At 39.8% G+C, this 17,536-nt stretch overlaps 3 protein-coding genes across 3 annotated transcripts in view; 2 read left to right on the forward strand and 1 right to left on the reverse strand.

Annotated features, from left to right (window-relative positions):
- T265_00101 (hypothetical protein) overlaps nucleotides 1-13,024 on the forward strand; it is a gene marked incomplete at both ends in the record, with an annotated part of 31,382 nt that extends 18,358 nt beyond the window's left edge. The window contains 2 exons of the mRNA XM_009163758.1: nucleotides 1,442-1,512; nucleotides 12,905-13,024. Of these exons, the coding sequence (XP_009162022.1) occupies nucleotides 1,442-1,512; nucleotides 12,905-13,024 (191 nt within the window). The remainder of the gene's footprint in view (nucleotides 1-1,441; nucleotides 1,513-12,904) is intronic.
- Nucleotides 13,025-17,120: 4,096 nt separating this feature from the next.
- The window catches only part of T265_00103 (hypothetical protein), a gene marked incomplete at both ends in the record, with an annotated part of 73,160 nt that continues 72,744 nt past the window's right edge, over nucleotides 17,121-17,536 (forward strand). Inside the window, one exon of the mRNA XM_009163760.1 lies at nucleotides 17,121-17,529. Coding sequence (XP_009162024.1) covers nucleotides 17,121-17,529 — 409 coding nt within the window. The remainder of the gene's footprint in view (nucleotides 17,530-17,536) is intronic.
- The window catches only part of T265_00102 (hypothetical protein), a gene marked incomplete at both ends in the record, with an annotated part of 9,968 nt that continues 9,590 nt past the window's right edge, over nucleotides 17,159-17,536 (reverse strand). The window contains one exon of the mRNA XM_009163759.1: nucleotides 17,159-17,479. Within this exon, the coding sequence (XP_009162023.1) occupies nucleotides 17,159-17,479 (321 nt within the window). The remainder of the gene's footprint in view (nucleotides 17,480-17,536) is intronic.

Here is a 17,536-nt window from a genome sequence, read left to right on the forward strand (position 1 = left end):
CTCCCATTCTTACGAGTGAAATCAGAAAACTATTCAGAAGGATTAATAGAGAAACCATGGTACTGCAAAAAGAGTAATCCTATTGACTGGGCAATCGATTTGCTTTCATTTTGCAATAGTTTTGTGCTGCATTTTAGATAACAGACAATCGTGTAAAATAGCATTTTAGATAAAAGGAAAGAGATAAGACGGAGGATTTTACAAACTCTTAGTTAGTCCATTTGGCTCCTGACTGTGAGACATCGCAAAAAAAGCGATTAACCGCAAGTTGATTGGCACATATAGTGCTTCTGATCTGCTAAATTTCTTATCCGGTCTGTTCGAAAGTATTCTTCTTTATCTCAGCAGACTATTAAAATAATGGGCAGGGTGACTTCACTTTGGTGCGTTTCAAAAAACGACGAAGCATTGATGAAATAAACAACGACAGTAGAATTCATCGGGTCGTATCAACAGTGAGATTCATTCGAAACAGTTGACAACCAACCCGGTGACCATTAACCGATGAACAAAAACCAACTCGAACTTTTTCCTCCGTTTACTGTGCCCCGTTTGGCATCAGCTGAGTAGACTAATTGCAGGGCAACTCATAAAGTGTCTTAGGTGCATAAATGGCGAACAGCAATACATATGTATTACAAAATGACTATCTAGGCAGCGAAACACACTCATTTGCAAACAAATTTGGTTTTGCGAGAGACTCACCTGGAAATCAGCTAAACTGCTTGTTAATGGTTTTCAAAAAACTGAATGTGTTGCACCAGTCCGCCTCATGTTTCAGTTGTAACGATATTCGAGAGATTTTCAAGCTTAAAAACTGAGACATCTCGACTATCGTACCAACTGAGACGTAAGGCCATCTTTGTGAAGCACATTTAGTTGAAGAATATCACAAACCAGAGATTCAGCTGGGTTTCAGGCAAGTGTCTTGCTAATACCAAATTGATGTGCAAATGAGTGTATTTCACTAATTTCGTGCAATTTTTGTTCAAGTGGGAAATAAAGTTGATAAAAAATCTTGGACTGCACGCACCTGATGAGCCCCAAGAAGCGTGAAACCGGTGGTGGGCTGTTGAAGAAGTCTATCATGACTTTCCAGGTACTTTTTAAGGTCTTCTTCAAGATTGCTCGCCATATTACTCGGTATTTTGACATGTAAAAATACCTTACCCCACTGTCACGGAATATACCATGTAAAAAACGAAATGGAGTAAGGTAGACTGTGTTTCCATTTCTAAGTTGAACTGTTTATTAAAAGCATTTCAAGTTGTGGCAATTTAACTTTCGGCATCTGCAGATCAGAGGGATAATCAGCTTAAAGAAAAGAGCAAGAACAATTTCAAAATACCGCGATCCCGTCGATAAACTTCCGGTTCTGGTGCTTTGTGTGATAATGTTGGTGTTTCAGATAGGTTATCATAATACCATAGTCTCTCTTAAGTACTTTTGCGACAATGGGAGTTCGTTGAATTGGCGACGCAGAAGAAGGCGAACTACTGGGTCAGATCGCAGGTCAGTCTTGTTCGATAGTTGAAATGATCTACACCGATGAGGTTATAGTTTTTCAAAGGTGATGACTAAGGCTATGCTAGTTTTCAAATTTAACGAAGCTACTGTCACTAAATATCAAAGCCAAGAATTAGGTTTTGGTACATCAAAAATGTCGTTGTTGCAACTGGATCCTTGATCATTATCTGATCAAATAATACTTATTCAGGAGGCACCACTCTAAAGCCCAACGTCACACCTCTTTGAAAATCGAAAAGTAACAAAGATGAACTCTATCGATAGTATTTTTTTTATCAGCTACATTGTCTTTATCCAAAATGGCCGCACCCATAGAGCGGATATGGATACAAACAAGTAATAACAAACAAGATTTCTTTTTCTTCATTGCCAACCAAACTCTGACCTTATCACAAGCATAACTCATCTTCCCAAGTCAGATTTTTGCAGATATATTTTTTATTTTAAAGACTCTATCATCAAAGTCACGTTTGTGAAAGTTTTTAGAAAAAAAATGGCCATTTTCAAATAAGGCCACGTTGATCAAATGTCGAGCATTTCGCGGGAAGTTGAACTGACCCAAGCTGGAAACATGCGAAGACAGCGGTACCGGACGAACAAGCGCCAACTGACTTCAAATGTAGCAGTTTACCTCAGGTCTCAATTGAACTCAGACTATGGAAAACCCTACTGTGGCCATTGAGGAAAACGATCGCTGTTCAGAGATTCTCCTATAAAGACGGTCTTGCTACAGAAAATAAGCCTGTATACAACCATGTTGAATTTCATCTGGACAATACACCAAAGGTCCAAAGTAACTTTCTTCATATACGTTTCTATGCAATTAGCCAAGAGTTTGCGCCCATCCTGGTGCTCGGGCCAAAAAAGTCTGCATATTTCACTCTTGAGAATAAAAGTGTAAAACTTCTCTTAATTTCATCCATGGCCGTTTGGAGATACCAATAGAGCCACTGCCAGATTATGAATTACAGAGTGAAGTGAAGTCAAAGACAGAACAATATAAAACATTATTTTGAAATGTTCCGCAGGTTTTGGTCAATGCGCTCTTGCGTTTTCATTGTACCCCTATGCGAAGTTGGAGTTCTCTCTTGCAAGCTGGCATTTCATTTAGTCAAGTCACGTTGGTCATCATGCATACTTTTAATGGGGACCCTTTGATGTCTTTCTCCGCGATTTATCTCCTAGGAATGTTGAGAAAGAATAACTGACGGATTAGTTTCTTCGTTGTATCTCAGCATCCGAAACGCTTTTTAAGTAGCATTTACGCAATTCTCCGATCGTCTATCTTCCGCGCGACGCATGACGCACGACCGATTAATTAGATAGACTGACCAATTTGTCTCATTTGTGCTTACAAAAGGTTTTCAAGTGAGTGCCCTGCTGCGCAGTTTGTTTGCTTACGTAAGCTCACTAAACCCGAATTATCACTGACCTAGGCGAACGCGTCCGTATTTCCTTGTTAGGTGTCTTTGGTCAGTTTATATTTGCATGAACGGGTTGTAATCCACATACCAGTTTTCATCAGCTGTGCAACGCGTCCAACACACATTGCAACCGATATTTCTGGTGTACTTGGATATTATCTGAAGCACATATCAAGAATGACATTCCCCTCTGGGCCATTCTACCGTTCGCTTCTACAGACTGCAGGAGGACTGGGTTACGGGATGCAGTCACTTCAGACTCAATGCTACGATACTCTGGAGCGTATGGAATGTGTTACAGTGGGCCACCACAAGCGTTCAAAGGCTGAGGAGTCAACTGAAAGTTGTCTCCTGTCTTAAAATAACGTGACCATTGAGATGGAGGGTTGGGCTGTCGACAGATATTCCTGATTTACTGACAAAGAATCCGCTAATCTGAGTCTGGTTCGACTACTAATCGATAGATTAAAACGGATGGCTATAGTTTCCAATGCTGTTCCACTTATCACTGTGGAAAGGCTAGACTCCATTTACAGGTCGTTACTGAGTTCATCTACCTATCAAAGCCTCAAAACATCTAGAGATAGCAAAATTCACTTTGTTGCCTCAATACATGCCTTTCACTTGCTATACGCAGTACCCAAAACATCACGTCCATATGTTCTATTTTCAAGGGTTACAGATTCTCCTAGAGTGAAACCTGCGAAAAAAGGGTTGGTCCTTAAGTGGGTGGTTGATGTAAGTGAAGTGTTGTATTTTATTTGTATTTCGGTGATGGTACCATTTAAATTTGTGAGGTTGTGGGCATTAAACACCATCCCATGGGTTGATGGCGCCAATCGAGTTAAACTATTCAAGCTGCTCGCTTCAGAATAAGCAGCTGAAGTTAGAATTCATAAATAAATGTACCGTGAGCCCCTGAATATCTTTTTTTCGCCTGCAGAAACAGCGGTAGACTCACTCCACTTAGCTGTAACGGCGCTGAAATACCCTTTCGAAGAAGAGAATCAGGCAAGAAATTTTGCCTCTTTATACTGCAATGCAGTTGAGATGTTTCTGGCTCTAGGTGAGATTAAGACCGGCAAACATGTTGGTAGTGTAACCTCTTAACCTGTTGACTAATCATTCTGTAGGCAATTTTGGACCAACACTTTTTTACTGCATGAGAAATCTGTCCTCATATCAAGCATCTATCGTAATTTCTATAGTAATTTCTGGCATAGGATCACTATGTCGCACACCGCAAACCAAACATACGGAATCTGGCCGGTGAAATTAGTGATACGGACAAAACATGGGAAAATGGGCAACACTAGTCTCTTTAGTATGTAATCAATGATACACGCACCGGACACTCACCATTGCAAGGTTTTCGCGTTTGAATTTATAGTCTGAGAGAACAAATCAATACCGAAATGGCAAATTCTCTTGCCGTTGAAATCCTGGCAGAAATGGACCGGATGGACTGACGGGTTATTTCGTGCAGGTATCTCATTCGTCTGATGGGCACCTTTCCGAAACTGTCTCTCGTTTTTTCCATGAGCGAGTTTTTCATAACACGAACCAGAAAAAAATAAACGAAGATTTTTCTCAGTGACCCACCGACAAAGGGCAGTGTTTCGGAGAACTTCCCGAATTCTAATGATACAAGAATACTTCCTTGAGCCGCTGCTCCTCTTCGAAACCTTGTCAAGGAGCCTGGGCCACCAATGACGGTGGAATGTTCCATGTTCGCCACTGATCCAAGAATATGTACACTAGCCACTAAAATGAAGGTCAATACCACGCAAGTTGAAATGCTCTAGAAAAGTTATGCTGACTTCCTTAGCCTTATATAATAACATTGCTGTGGAATTATAAGCCGCATCCATATCGCTCTCGTTTGAACCATCAATCTCCTTGCTTAAAGCAGCTATCCTGGTGAGTGTACACAAAAGAAAAAAGTATTGGGATTGAGTTTTGATTTCCTTGGAACTCAATAGTTCATCAGCCTATCATTCGCCCCGATAGGCAATTCTAAATGGGTTTAACATTGTTCTGTGGTACAATGCCAGGCAGATGACCAGTGATGTGAGAGAAGTGGGTCTGTTACTCTGAACCGGTTAACATTTTGTCATTAGAGCGGTTTGAGGCTTATACTTTTAGCTTAAGTGTTGAATCCAAATATCAATATGTCGAAGTAGTGTCAGCTCGGGTGCCTCCACTGGTGATTGACCCGGTAGCCGTTAATCTCTCGCTTGAACCAAATGTTTACGCTGTCCCCGATATAAAGCTAATCGTCTAAAAATGGGTTTGAGATGCTGTTTCACCGGCTTTTGTTCAAGGAGTATCACTTACAATACCATGACAACTAAGCAAGTCTTAAAAAATGTTATCAAACATCCTGTATGAAGCAAGAATACGATATTGCTTATAGGTATGACCAGCCTTACTTGCTTTCACATCCAATTTCCACGATGAACGAGATCGCGGTTAAACGTGTTTAAATGCTGTAACGGCTTTTGAAGAATAATTTCTGGATGGCTCCTATTATTTTCTACAACTTGGATTACAAGAATTCACTGTGGAATGGAACCCGGTGGAAAAAGATGTAAGTTAAATTTTCATGTGATTTTTTTATTTGTGTCTTAAAATGTGATGTTGTCCATAGCCTGAAACCTCCTTAATCTTTCTTTTGCCTCCATTGAAATTTAGCCTCATTGTTTTTGCCTATTAATTCTGAATTTTTTTCAGGCTGGTCAAAAGATAAGAATATGCAACAAAGAAATAAACGAATTTAGTTTTCATCGCGTACATATTTTGACATGTATGTGACCTTCATCTTAGTGTCTGTGAACAGAATCAGAAAGTTATTGGGAAAAATCTGCATTCAGCTTGATAAACATGCTCGCTTACGTTCATAGCCGTTTCAAAACTCCTGCACCGATAGCTCTTTTTAAAATTCAATCATACGGAATTACTTATTGAATATTCGGTTAACTATTTACTCTATATCAATCACTGATTGGTCGATTTACATATGTTGATTCTTCCTAATTCAGAACTATGTAAAAAAAACATTTATCTCACAGAAGTGAATCCACCAAGTGAAAATTTTACAAATGCTCAACGAGAAAACACACCTGGTACACGCGTAAGGTTAGTTTTCGATTCGATATGGTGAAAAAAGCTCAATTTTGCATGTATGTTTTGTAGCTTTTAAAATAAAATAAAAATAAAATACTGAAGAATAAAGTTCTGTCTCGTTTAGTTTAGCGAGCAATGATACCGGCAGAGGAAATGTACCTGTGTACAAAGTGCACCAGCGGTTTGGACTTATACCATATTAGGTCACTGACTGACCATACCACTTTTTGATGAGACTGAACCCTCTTGATAATCTGATGATGTGTAAATTCTTCTATGTTTTGACTATTGTGTTGAAAACGTCTGGTCATCCAAAACACCGTGGCGTTGGCAGTGTTTGCTAAGTACATCTGTTTACACAAATTTATATAAAACTAGCTAATCCGCAGGGAGAGTTAGTGGCACCATCCTGTACTGAATCACACTGAAGACGAAAGCGACCCGACTAACCTGCTAGTAGAAGCAAACACTGGACGCCTGTCGACTCAAAAGTTTAGTCAAAGTGACACGCAGATAAGTTCATTCCGATCAATAATGCTGCAACTTTCGGATCACAGAGCGAAGGTTTGAGGTGGCCAGAGCTAAAACTGCTTCATTTTACAAGGCTCAAATAAACAAACTTGCAAAGCAAATGTTGCCACATCCCAGAAGGAAATCCACTCAATGTTTGCGTCCACTTGGCAGTTGATTCCAGTATGCCAAGTCTTATTGGTTTTGTTTCTGTACAAAAAAATGTCTCTTAACAGGTAAACATCAAACTTTTTTTACCCCGAAATTATGGACGACGGCTACGACACATAAAGAAAAATAAAACTGCTCTGCCCAACTTAATTTTGCTGCGCACGGCTGTTTTCTATAACCAAGGTAACTAACAAACAAAATCGGAAGATCCCAGTTACACCACAGTAAAATTTGATTTGGTCGGTCTGCAGCGTACTGACCGACATTGTTCGTCCTTTGGAAGGCATATTTATAACTGTCAAACTGCAATATCCTCATTGATCAATACTTTCAATAATGGTTACGACTCGCACCAGGTACAACTAAGCTTAGCAAAATACACTCATTTGCAAACGAAGTTGGTTGAAGCCAAAGCTGCTCCCTGCAGTATATTACATACTTCGTCACTACAGGTCATATCATTACTAAATTTGATCAAGCGTAGCTGCACATAGCTAGTGAAGGATTTGATTATCATGAATTCTTGTAGAGACAAGGGGGTTCTGTAGAAATCTAGCAAGAACTGCATCCGCATTGAATGAGTGAGATGCGAGTAGTGAAAGGGAGATTGTAGCTACGTGATTGTGATGGTAGTAATATTTTATTGTTTTCGAAGTTAAACGGGGTGGGTCAAACTCCAGTACTGATTCTACGCACCGGTGTGTAGCACGAAGCTGTTCACGCAGATTTTGATCCGACCGTCCAAGATAGCTTAACCGGCGAATGAAATTGCCTTCAGGAAAATGGTTTCTGAGCTCAAGATGTAGGGTTAACTATGAGAATCATTATCGTTAGTTGTGATAATAAAAGAAATATTATTATATCTATTATGTATCAAGTAACCTATGCTTAGACTCCGGACTCCGAATGAAAAGATTGGATGAAAATCTGCTGAAAATCTGCAAAGAATAATGGCTCAAAAGTGTAATCACGGGTACAATGAATCTTTTCGTGTAAAAGCTGGAAGACAAAATACACTCAATACTTCTTTGATCAAGGACTGGTATGGAACTTTTATATTCGTAAGTGCCTCCAGCTCTGCAGAGTCATAATTTGGGATCAGTACTAGGCTTCACTCCAGTTCAAATACTTTTGAAGTGTAGGCTCTGGCCTCTTAAGAGCCTTTTATTAGACCCTATATGCACCGTAATAGGCGATTTTTGTTTGTTGCTTGTACGGTGATAATTGTGATGAGCTTAAAACGGCAAGTTGACGAGATCAGGAGATTTGAGACAGCCTAATCTTCCCAGTAGGCACAGGAAAGTTTACATGTTTCGTTCTGTGGAATGGAATTAATGCTATTCGAGACAGCAACTCGTAAACATCCGTTAGTTTGTATTCTAGTCTGGTGTTGATAGGTTGAGACAGTACTGTCAATGTCGCCAATCATTGAAACATCCTAAACAACAGTATGCCTTTTAACGGAAACTCGTACATAGGTAGCCCATCTTGATAGACCGCTCTGAAATCATATTTCCTTTTCTTAGCATACTTTTAACATGGAATTAGTTGGTTGATAGCTGCATAATGTCATAACAGGTTTACTGAGATCAATAGTAGACCTTATCCAAAGAAATCAGAGACTTCAGGAGTATATGAAAATGATGAGCTTTTTGTGGAATTTCAAATGGGAAATGTGGTTGCGGTAGAAAACGTAAAATCACGGAACGAGAACTTGTCCAGCCAGTGAAGCCGGGAGGTGTGGTAATGGCGTTGTTACACGTGCCTATAAATTCTACATTTGGTTTTGGATAGTGTATAGTATTTCACACAACTTCAACATACCTACACCTACTTATTGCCTCAAGCTATCACGTTCTACGTGCCAATATGACTGGGTCGATAGAAAGCCTGCGATGAATTATTGCCAAACCCTAAGAAATGCAGACAGGTTTTGTTTCGCGAGCGGACAAATTTCAGTTTAATATACTTGGACACGATTTGGTCCTTAACTGGCTAAAGGATTCGTTATATTGGTCAGCTTTTCAATGAATTTGTAGTTGAGAGTAGACAGATATCCCTTCGTTCGTCTGGGCAATGACAAAGTAATCTGCGAAGGAAGCCAGATATAACAAAACTGACCTATAGGAATCACTTTCAGGAAATAATGTAGTCCAAATACAAGCAGCCCAGGCCGTTGTGGTTGTTTCAAAACTTCATCTGTGAGGTGTACTGTGGTTTCCTACTACTCACTCGTTTTAATCGTGTGCTGACATTCGAGTATTTCACGTAATCACATTCAATTTGACTTCCCGTACCAACGTTTCAGGAAGTAACTGTAATGCTAACAAGACTGTTTCGCTTTCTTGACGTTTTGTTTTACATCACTGTTATTTTGCAACAACGCCCGGGACCGTTAGAATGGTTTTCGTGAATCGAAAACGTTTTGTGGACTATGTCTATCTTGAGGGCACCAAACACCTATTCCAATGAATGAGGGAATGATTTACAGTCCTGGCGGAGAGCCACATCATTATTGGCTGAGATCCACAAAACGTGAAAGGTCAGAAATTGCATGAAACATTTGCGAATTCGAATCCCACAAAATAATTTGTTTACGCAGAAAATGTCACCAGATTGTTTATACGTATTTTTTCACCAATCTGCCGGCGGATTTCGCCGGGTAAATATATTTGAGCGATCTATGCAGAAATTGGTAAAATCGTGTTATTCGGTTGTGAAGGTAGTCGGAAGTACCATAAGTAGCAGATCATTTTTAGCTCGTCGGGGACCCAATCCAGGCCACGGAAATGGAATCACACTCTCTTGTCTGCTTTTCCAAACAGATTAATGAACAAACCTCGAGGAAAGTCTCAACATTCTGTATTTGCCAAGCGCAAGCATTTTCCGTGTGGATTAGATTTGACGGTTTTACAGATAGAATGAAACTCATTTAGCGGAGAGACACCCATGTAACGGTGGGAGGGGGCACGCGAGTACTATGTGTTATTCGTAGAAGTTCGCTTTGCGTCTTCTGAAAAGGGGAGATCTTTTGCGGAATTCGTGGAGCCACTTTGTAACATTTGCTTGGATCTGACCGACGAATGGGTGGAGTAAATGAATCTCCAGGAAAGTTCAAGAGAACGTGTTTGGGAAAAGATGGGTGTCCAGTACAGTTTTATAAGATGCAAATTAGTGTTTTGCTTCCCTGTTCAATGGTCTGTAACTGGTCAGTTAACATTTCCTAATAAATAGCTTCGCAGCGAAGGCCTTCTTCCTTTCACCTATATTTTCCACCGCGAATAACTCCGTTCTTCATTGAATTCTAGAAAGCTAGCAAAGAGAGAGAGACCTTCACTGGAAAGGATTTGAGCTATGTTCGTCTTCTTTGGACTTCTATAAACTTTGAGGGCGCTCTTCAACTTGTACTACGGATCAGCTTTTCCATCAAGCTCGTCTTAAGAGGAAGGAAAGAGGAGAAATGAACGAGTAAAAAAACTCATACTGCGGGTGTAGAAATGTTCTAGTGATTTTTACTTCTAGTGGAATTTCTTCGTAAAAAAGGAACATAGTGTTGAGGTTTCCGACTTCTCCGGCGAATCTCGCAATCTAGGTAGTGGTTGGCAGGTCAGCATGCCTTGAGTAGCTTGGACTAGCGGCTTGGTTTGTCAGTTGTACTCTATTAGTCATGTTTTTTAATCTATGAAATCCCCGCAATTAGGGGCATCTTTATGAGCATCCACCGGTTTCTGACAACATCAGTCTGTCCGTAATTTGTAAAAAAATGTGATGATTTCAAAAGCGGTAATGAACCTCAGAGAAATGAAAGCAGTCGGACAAAGCCACCAATACTCTAATTAATAATATGGAGTTAAAAACCCATAAAATCGAATGACCAGGCGCACATCCTTTCTAGAAAAATACAATTTGACGTTGTAGCTTTCGCGACAGCTTCCAGTTTAATGAACACTATAAGTTTCTTCAAAAGTAATGTTATATCCTTGCGGATAGCAGTAAAATATTTCAGGTTTTTCCCGGTGGTGTGTCCAAGAAACACAAGCAGTCGAACAGAGTAATCAGTTCTACACTGGAAATTCGGTCAGTTGGCGAGAAAGTTATAAATAACAATAGACTGCTTTTTCGGGTATTGCACGAATTCCACACTTTTGGACTCAAAATGAGACAGAATTCATTTAGGAGTGTTCCAGAAATATAAAATCCTGTTACAAATTCAAAAAATTATTAAATTTTGATATCGCGCAGTTGTTTTTCTCATGGATGAAAGGTAGCCTTAACAGAATGGTGATTGATTGAACTCTACTTTATCTGAAAACTGAGCATGTATCCGTTTCGGTTGTCAGCTCTCTGCAAAGTTTGTTGTACCCAAATTTCACACGCCACAGGACATATATTGTCTGGCAAACTGGAATCTGGGACTGAAAATCCATTGTGTTTTTATAAAAGTTGGTTTGTAGCTGGGTCAGTTTGTTGAGCAAAACTGTTTAAACTTGGCGCGCATAGGCGAAGAGGAAATGATCAAAATCTTACCACTGTTTTGCGAACCATAGTTTAGCCCAACCTCACAGGGTACTTTGGCAGCAATCGCTTTACCGAGTGATTTTGACGTATTCGTACATTTTATTCATCGGAAGCTCTACGCGGAGCACATTAAATAAAATATTTGACAGACAGTAAGAAGCAAGCTATTCAGAAAGTAATATGCCATGTACCAATGAGAAATTTTTGGCATGGAAATCAACTAGGCATTAGGTTCCAGCATAAACCTGTCTCTCTCTCAGTCAGAAGTATGTAACAATTTCTCGGTGTCTCCTGATTCTGTTGAAGTTCCTCACTTGCTCCTTGGCAGTGGGGAAACCTGAAGCCTCTTAACCAATAATGAGCAGGAAACTTTAGTCACGCGTGCCCCAAATCTTGTACATCAATCAGTAGTCCACTGCGATTTTGTGATATCCCATCTCGCGAACAACAAATGTGTGTGAACAGCAACATTTAAACATTTGCATAAGATTATTGTGACTTGTCAGTAAAAAGTGATTACTGGAGTTTGCAGGAGGGAGTCTGTGTCCCATTCAGCACATCCATTTTATTTCGTATGCTTTGAGAAAGTGTGCTAAGATATCGCTGAATAAGCATTCTGTATGGATAATACTTTTACCCACATAGTTATCGTTGGATGACCTAGAAATAAGTATTGTCATTAGTTTTTGTAGTTAAGGCGCGGGTGAGCTTAACTATTAAAGGATTTCTTATTTGTTGGGTAATTAGAGTGATAGTTCCTTTAACGGCTTGAAGTTTCCACTGTTTAACCGGCACTGTCCAGTTGATGTTTGTAGTTAGAATTTTCGCGATCTGCTAATCCACTAGATAACTAATTAATCCGTTGACCAAACATCTTTTGAAGATAAATGCTGTTAGATGTGGATTCAAAGGAGTAAAGCCATCCAAGGCAACATGATATTTGCTTTACCGATTACTAGGCTTTACTCCTCTAAGTTTGAGCTGTTTTAGAAAGGCTGATGGATGCGCACAATTTATTACTGAGTCTGAAAGTTTAACGTTTCTGCCGACTGTCTGTGTTATGTAATTTATCTTGTTAGATTACCGACCTGAGAGGACGATTTCTCCTCATGAGAGTTGTAACGTCACTACCAAGCACGTGATGGCTATGCATGAAACAAGATAAGACCATTTGTTAGGCTCAGGGGAATTTCCTGGTGTCGCATCTAGTTAAAGGTGAATTATTGAAGAATGCGCCGAAATTGCTGGAGAGTTCAAATCCTGGCGGCTAAAGCAAATGTCATGTGTAATAGAAAAGTATATTACTGATTTGAGGGCGTTATACTCCAAAATCGGTCCAAAAAACTTGCTGGATGCTATTTAAACCTCAGGACAAACGTGTAAAATTCGGGCATTGTCTAAGCAGGGGTGAAGCCTGAAAAAACCTGATTATGAATATCTCGTTCATTGGACCCTGGGATTTACTTGATAGGATCAGTGGCTCTGGGTTCATAGGTTATTTCATCTAATACCACCGGTCTATCGATCTCCTTGATCTTGTGGTTGGCCTTGACATATACTGACTGGTAGGCTGTTTAGAAGGTTTTTTTTCAGTGCAACATTATGCCTTCTATTTTATCTCTTCATAGGTACCTAAAAAGTATTTCGTCTCGATGTACAGACGAAGAGATGACGGAGGTAATGAAAATTGTGCAGAGCCATGTTGCGGATATTTAGCTCAGCATGTGGATCCTGATGAACAACTGTAAATAAGTTGATGTTTGCTATTGCCAGCAATCTACAGCCTAAGAAAATAACGGTTACCTTTTAAACTTTATTCACCATCATAAAATTAGCGTCGTTAGTGTTTGTTGAACCGGGACAGAAAGACGTCGTTTTGTATCCACGACGTGGCCGCAAGAACGTCATCGATGTAATTCAGTCACACTTGTAAAGAATGGAAAACGCCGTTTGAGGCTTTAATTTTATTGTGTGGTGTTAGAATGCTTGGCAAATATGTGCGAAGCAAGAAATCCAATATAAGCATCAGCTGTTTGCCTATAAAGCACGTTTTGGAAGGCAAAGTTAGTAGTGTATAGACACGGTTCCACGCCCAGTGTAACGTTCACAGGAGATGAAACCGCTGTGTTTTCCAGATTGTCATAATTACCGAAGGCGGTAAAAAGGAAAAAAATAAACTCCTATCTAAGGATTCTAGTACCATCGGACGTAACATCAAAGCTAACGGATAACTCGTCGTCATTCAGGTAGGTCGACTTCACATGTCGAAATACTGAAACAAACGCCTAGTATGAATAACCATCAAAAATGGCGGAAAATCAGTAGGACGCTTAGAAAGTTAGAGAGTTCAAATGTAACATAGGCCGCATGGACCACGGAGAAGCCGATGTTTAGTATGTCTACGGCATCCACATGACTCCGGTGGGTGTAAACCACAAGGATTGACCATTTTCAATCATATATATATATATATATATATATATATATTCGCTCACTCTGATTTTTGCGATGTTCCTATTCGATTTTGTAAGAGCCAGCAGTTAAAGATGGAAGACTGAAGGCGAAAAATCAATCGATAAAAGATGTTGGGTTTCATTTGTCTGCTTTTGTAGTGAACACTGAGTTGCATATACTTCGTTAATCTAAATTTCTTTCGTCGTTTCTTCTGTTTTCGTGGTTTTTATACTGGGAAACCATCCTCAAAAAGTTGTGTGAAGCAGGATAACAGCATTTTATGGAACGTCGAACAATAAGGGTGACCTACTATTCCGAAATAGATCAGGCTCTCAGTGGACTTGGTTTATATTGATATCAATTTAAAAATTTTTTGGCGGTAAACAACCAAGGAAGTTTGGCTGGTTTTTCGATAGCCTAGAGCATTGAAGGAGAGAGACTGTGTTTTCCAGATTGTCATAATTACCGAAGGCGGTAAAAAGGAAAAAAATAAACTCCTATCTAAGGATTCTAGTACCATCGGACGTAACATCAAAGCTAACGGATAACTCGTCGTCATTCAGGTAGGTCGACTTCACATGTCGAAATACTGAAACAAACGCCTAGTATGAATAACCATCAAAAATGGCGGAAAATCAGTAGGACGCTTAGAAAGTTAGAGAGTTCAAATGTAACATAGGCCGCATGGACCACAGAGAAGCCGATGTTTAGTATGTCTACGGCATCCACATGACTCCGGTGGGTGTAAACCACAAGGCTTGACCATTTTCAATCACATATATATATATATACTCGCTCACTCTGATTTTTGCGATGTTCCTATTCGATTTTGTAAGAGCCAGCAGTTAAAGATGGAAGACTGAAGGCGAAAAATCAATCGATAAAAGATGTTGGGTTTCATTTGTCTGCTTTTGTAGTGAACACTGAGTTGCATATACTTCGTTAATCTAAATTTCTTTCGTCGTTTCTTCTGTTTTCGTGGTTTTTATACTGGGAAACCATCCTCAAAAAGTTGTGTGAAGCAGGATAACAGCATTTTATGGAACGTCGAACAATAAGGGTGACCTACTATTCCGAAATAGATCAGGCTCTCAGTGGACTTGGTTTATATTGATATCAATTTAAAAATTTTTTGGCGGTAAACAACCAAGGAAGTTTGGCTGGTTTTTCGATAGCTTAGAGCATTGAAGGAGACAGGTGTTAAATTCAGAATACGCATTGAAGCAGTTGTCGGTTCAAACGAATTCACTTGGTCCTGTGTTTTAATCGCCTGGAGGAAAATTCGGATTTTTGGTGGAAGTAATCAAATCAGAGATAAAAAAGTTGAGCACTTCTGTAAATAGCCGAATCTGGACCAAGCCGACTCGTCTGCTTGTAAAAGTAATCACACGTCCGTCAAGCATCGCGCGGACGAACCTGCTGCCGGGATCAAGACCATCCAGTCTGTCTGATTTTGCAATACAAAAACACGCTTTTTAGAGGCGACTGTGTACCAAGTTGCTCTATTTGAATTCACCGCACGCATCAAAGGAGAATTGGGGCAGGTGGTTTTTAAAGACCGGCTACCTTTTCAAAAGCATATACCATGTTACATTCAAGGAGAAAAACACAAAGTATAGCTTTCATGAAACAGCAACAAAATGATACGAATCTCTCGGAGAAGATATTTACATACCAGAAGTAAATACTGACTTTCAAACACTTGCCAAAAATTTAAATTCATTCGGATTGTCTGGTTGTTAAATTCTATATCCACTTTAGAGAGAATTTTATGTTATATCAAGTTGAAAGAAAAAATAACAAGTTTTGCTTTTTCCCAACTACTTGTTTGAGATATTAGTTTACATTTCTAGTCAAAAAGATTTGCTTTCACATCGATTGATCCTTATTTTTCATGGTCGGATTCGTAATACTTAATTAGCTTTGAACTTTAGCATACAATGGATTCATGTGGCACTTTATATTCGACAAGGATTTGTGCCTTTGCTCATCAGCATATTTCATTGAAACATGGTGAAACATAAGCTGCTGACGCTTGTACGCCTAACAAAATATACTTATCTGTCAACCGTTTCAGATGGCCCTTACAGAGCAGCACGACTAGAAACGCGTGTACGGAGAGTGACGGATTCCCTGTTACAAGTGCGATTTGAAGGAAGGAAGTGTCAAGTTTCCTGGCGGCGTTTTGTCCGAACTAAGGGAAGTTCGCCAACCGGGAATTTCCCTCACAATGTCGACTGATTGAGGCCACTCTCGCAGTTTACCCAGAAATTCTGAAAAATCCTGTAAACAATAATTTTCGATTGAGCCGAATTTTGATTGAGTGTAGTAAAGTTTACTTATTTCCACAAGGCACTGCGTTTGATGACATGACATTTAGTGTCCACGTCTCCGATGATGCAGTGAATTGTCTAAAAATGACCAGTTGGGGTTTCCAAATGCAAAAATAATGTAGATACTAGCAAATTTAAAATGATCATAAAGTAGCCGGTGCGTATGTCTACTAACAGCCCGTCTAATGCGCTTTCAAATACCGTACCTAAGGCTACACTAAAAGCTTCCAATGCCCACACCAAATATGTGGTTATTCAGTATGAGAGTTAGCAAATAGTTCAATGACTCCCGTTATCTTCAGGTTAACTGTGAGCCAAGTAAGAATAATCAAAACAACAGTAATTTGGTCAAAACTGACTCCTTAACACTAACTGCCAATTGATAATTGAAAATACAACACTATCTTACAAGTGTTTGAAGAACATCCATCAGTAAAGCAAATTATTTTGTAACAGCTTATCTATTCTGGAAGTGAACTGTTGAAAAATTTCTACAGCTATAAAGTCAGACCGTGTTGTGGAAATTTTGTTTGGTTGTCTATTTCCCTTGCGTATAGCTAGCTTACTGCACAAAGAGCCTTTCCGAGCGTGGACAAAAGTGGTTGGTTTGCTAAGCTCTCTTTTTAAGCTTAAAGCACACGGAGAACGAATTGCATTCGTGCAAACGCTCATTGTCTTCTAAAAGGGGGAAATTTTTTGTTGCATATCTCACAATGAGGGTCAAATCACTGTGTCCATCATCACTTCAAAAACAGACGCGATCACTATTCAGCTAATCAGATGACTTGTTATCGGAATAGGATAATGGTGCGTTTCTGAATAGTGCATTCTGGAGTTTGCACATTTCGATTATGCTAGTGATGGAGCAAAGTTTTCAATATGTCTTCGAAAGTTTTTCATTCCAAACCGGTTTCTAAGGACCAGAGTGCAGGGGACCCAAATAGATAGAATGGTCTCCTTCGATGGGTTTCGGAGATGATTACACCTATGGGTGATGCTCCTCTCTCCACTCTGCCCACTCTCTCCATTCCTTTTTAACTTCGTGATCGATGAAATAATGAGACGAACGCTGGAGGGTCTCCAAAACCCTGGTGTTCAAATAGCCAGTGAAGAAAACCTTGTCGATCTGGAATATGCAGACGACATCGTTCTCATGTTCGAAGAGGAGGAGAAGGCGCAAGTATTCTTGGATGAACTGACCAAAGTCATCCCGTCCTTTGGTATGCACTTTGCACCCACAAAGTGTAAGGTCATGCTTGCGGACGTGCAGTCACTGAACACGCCCCTTACAACCCAGGGAGAGGTACTGGAAGTTGTGGAGCGTTTTAAGTACCTTGGAAGTTGTATTAGTTCTGATTGCAGTGTGACAGATGAGGTGAATGCACGAATCTGCAAGGATCGGGCCGCGTTTGCTAACTTGAGACACCTATGGCCTCAGAATGGTTTATCCCTGAATCTGAAAGGACGTGTGTA

The sequence above is a fragment of the Opisthorchis viverrini genome (genome assembly GCF_000715545.1).
Source record: "Opisthorchis viverrini unplaced genomic scaffold opera_v5_1, whole genome shotgun sequence".
Taxonomy (NCBI): Eukaryota; Metazoa; Platyhelminthes; class Trematoda; order Opisthorchiida; family Opisthorchiidae; genus Opisthorchis; species Opisthorchis viverrini.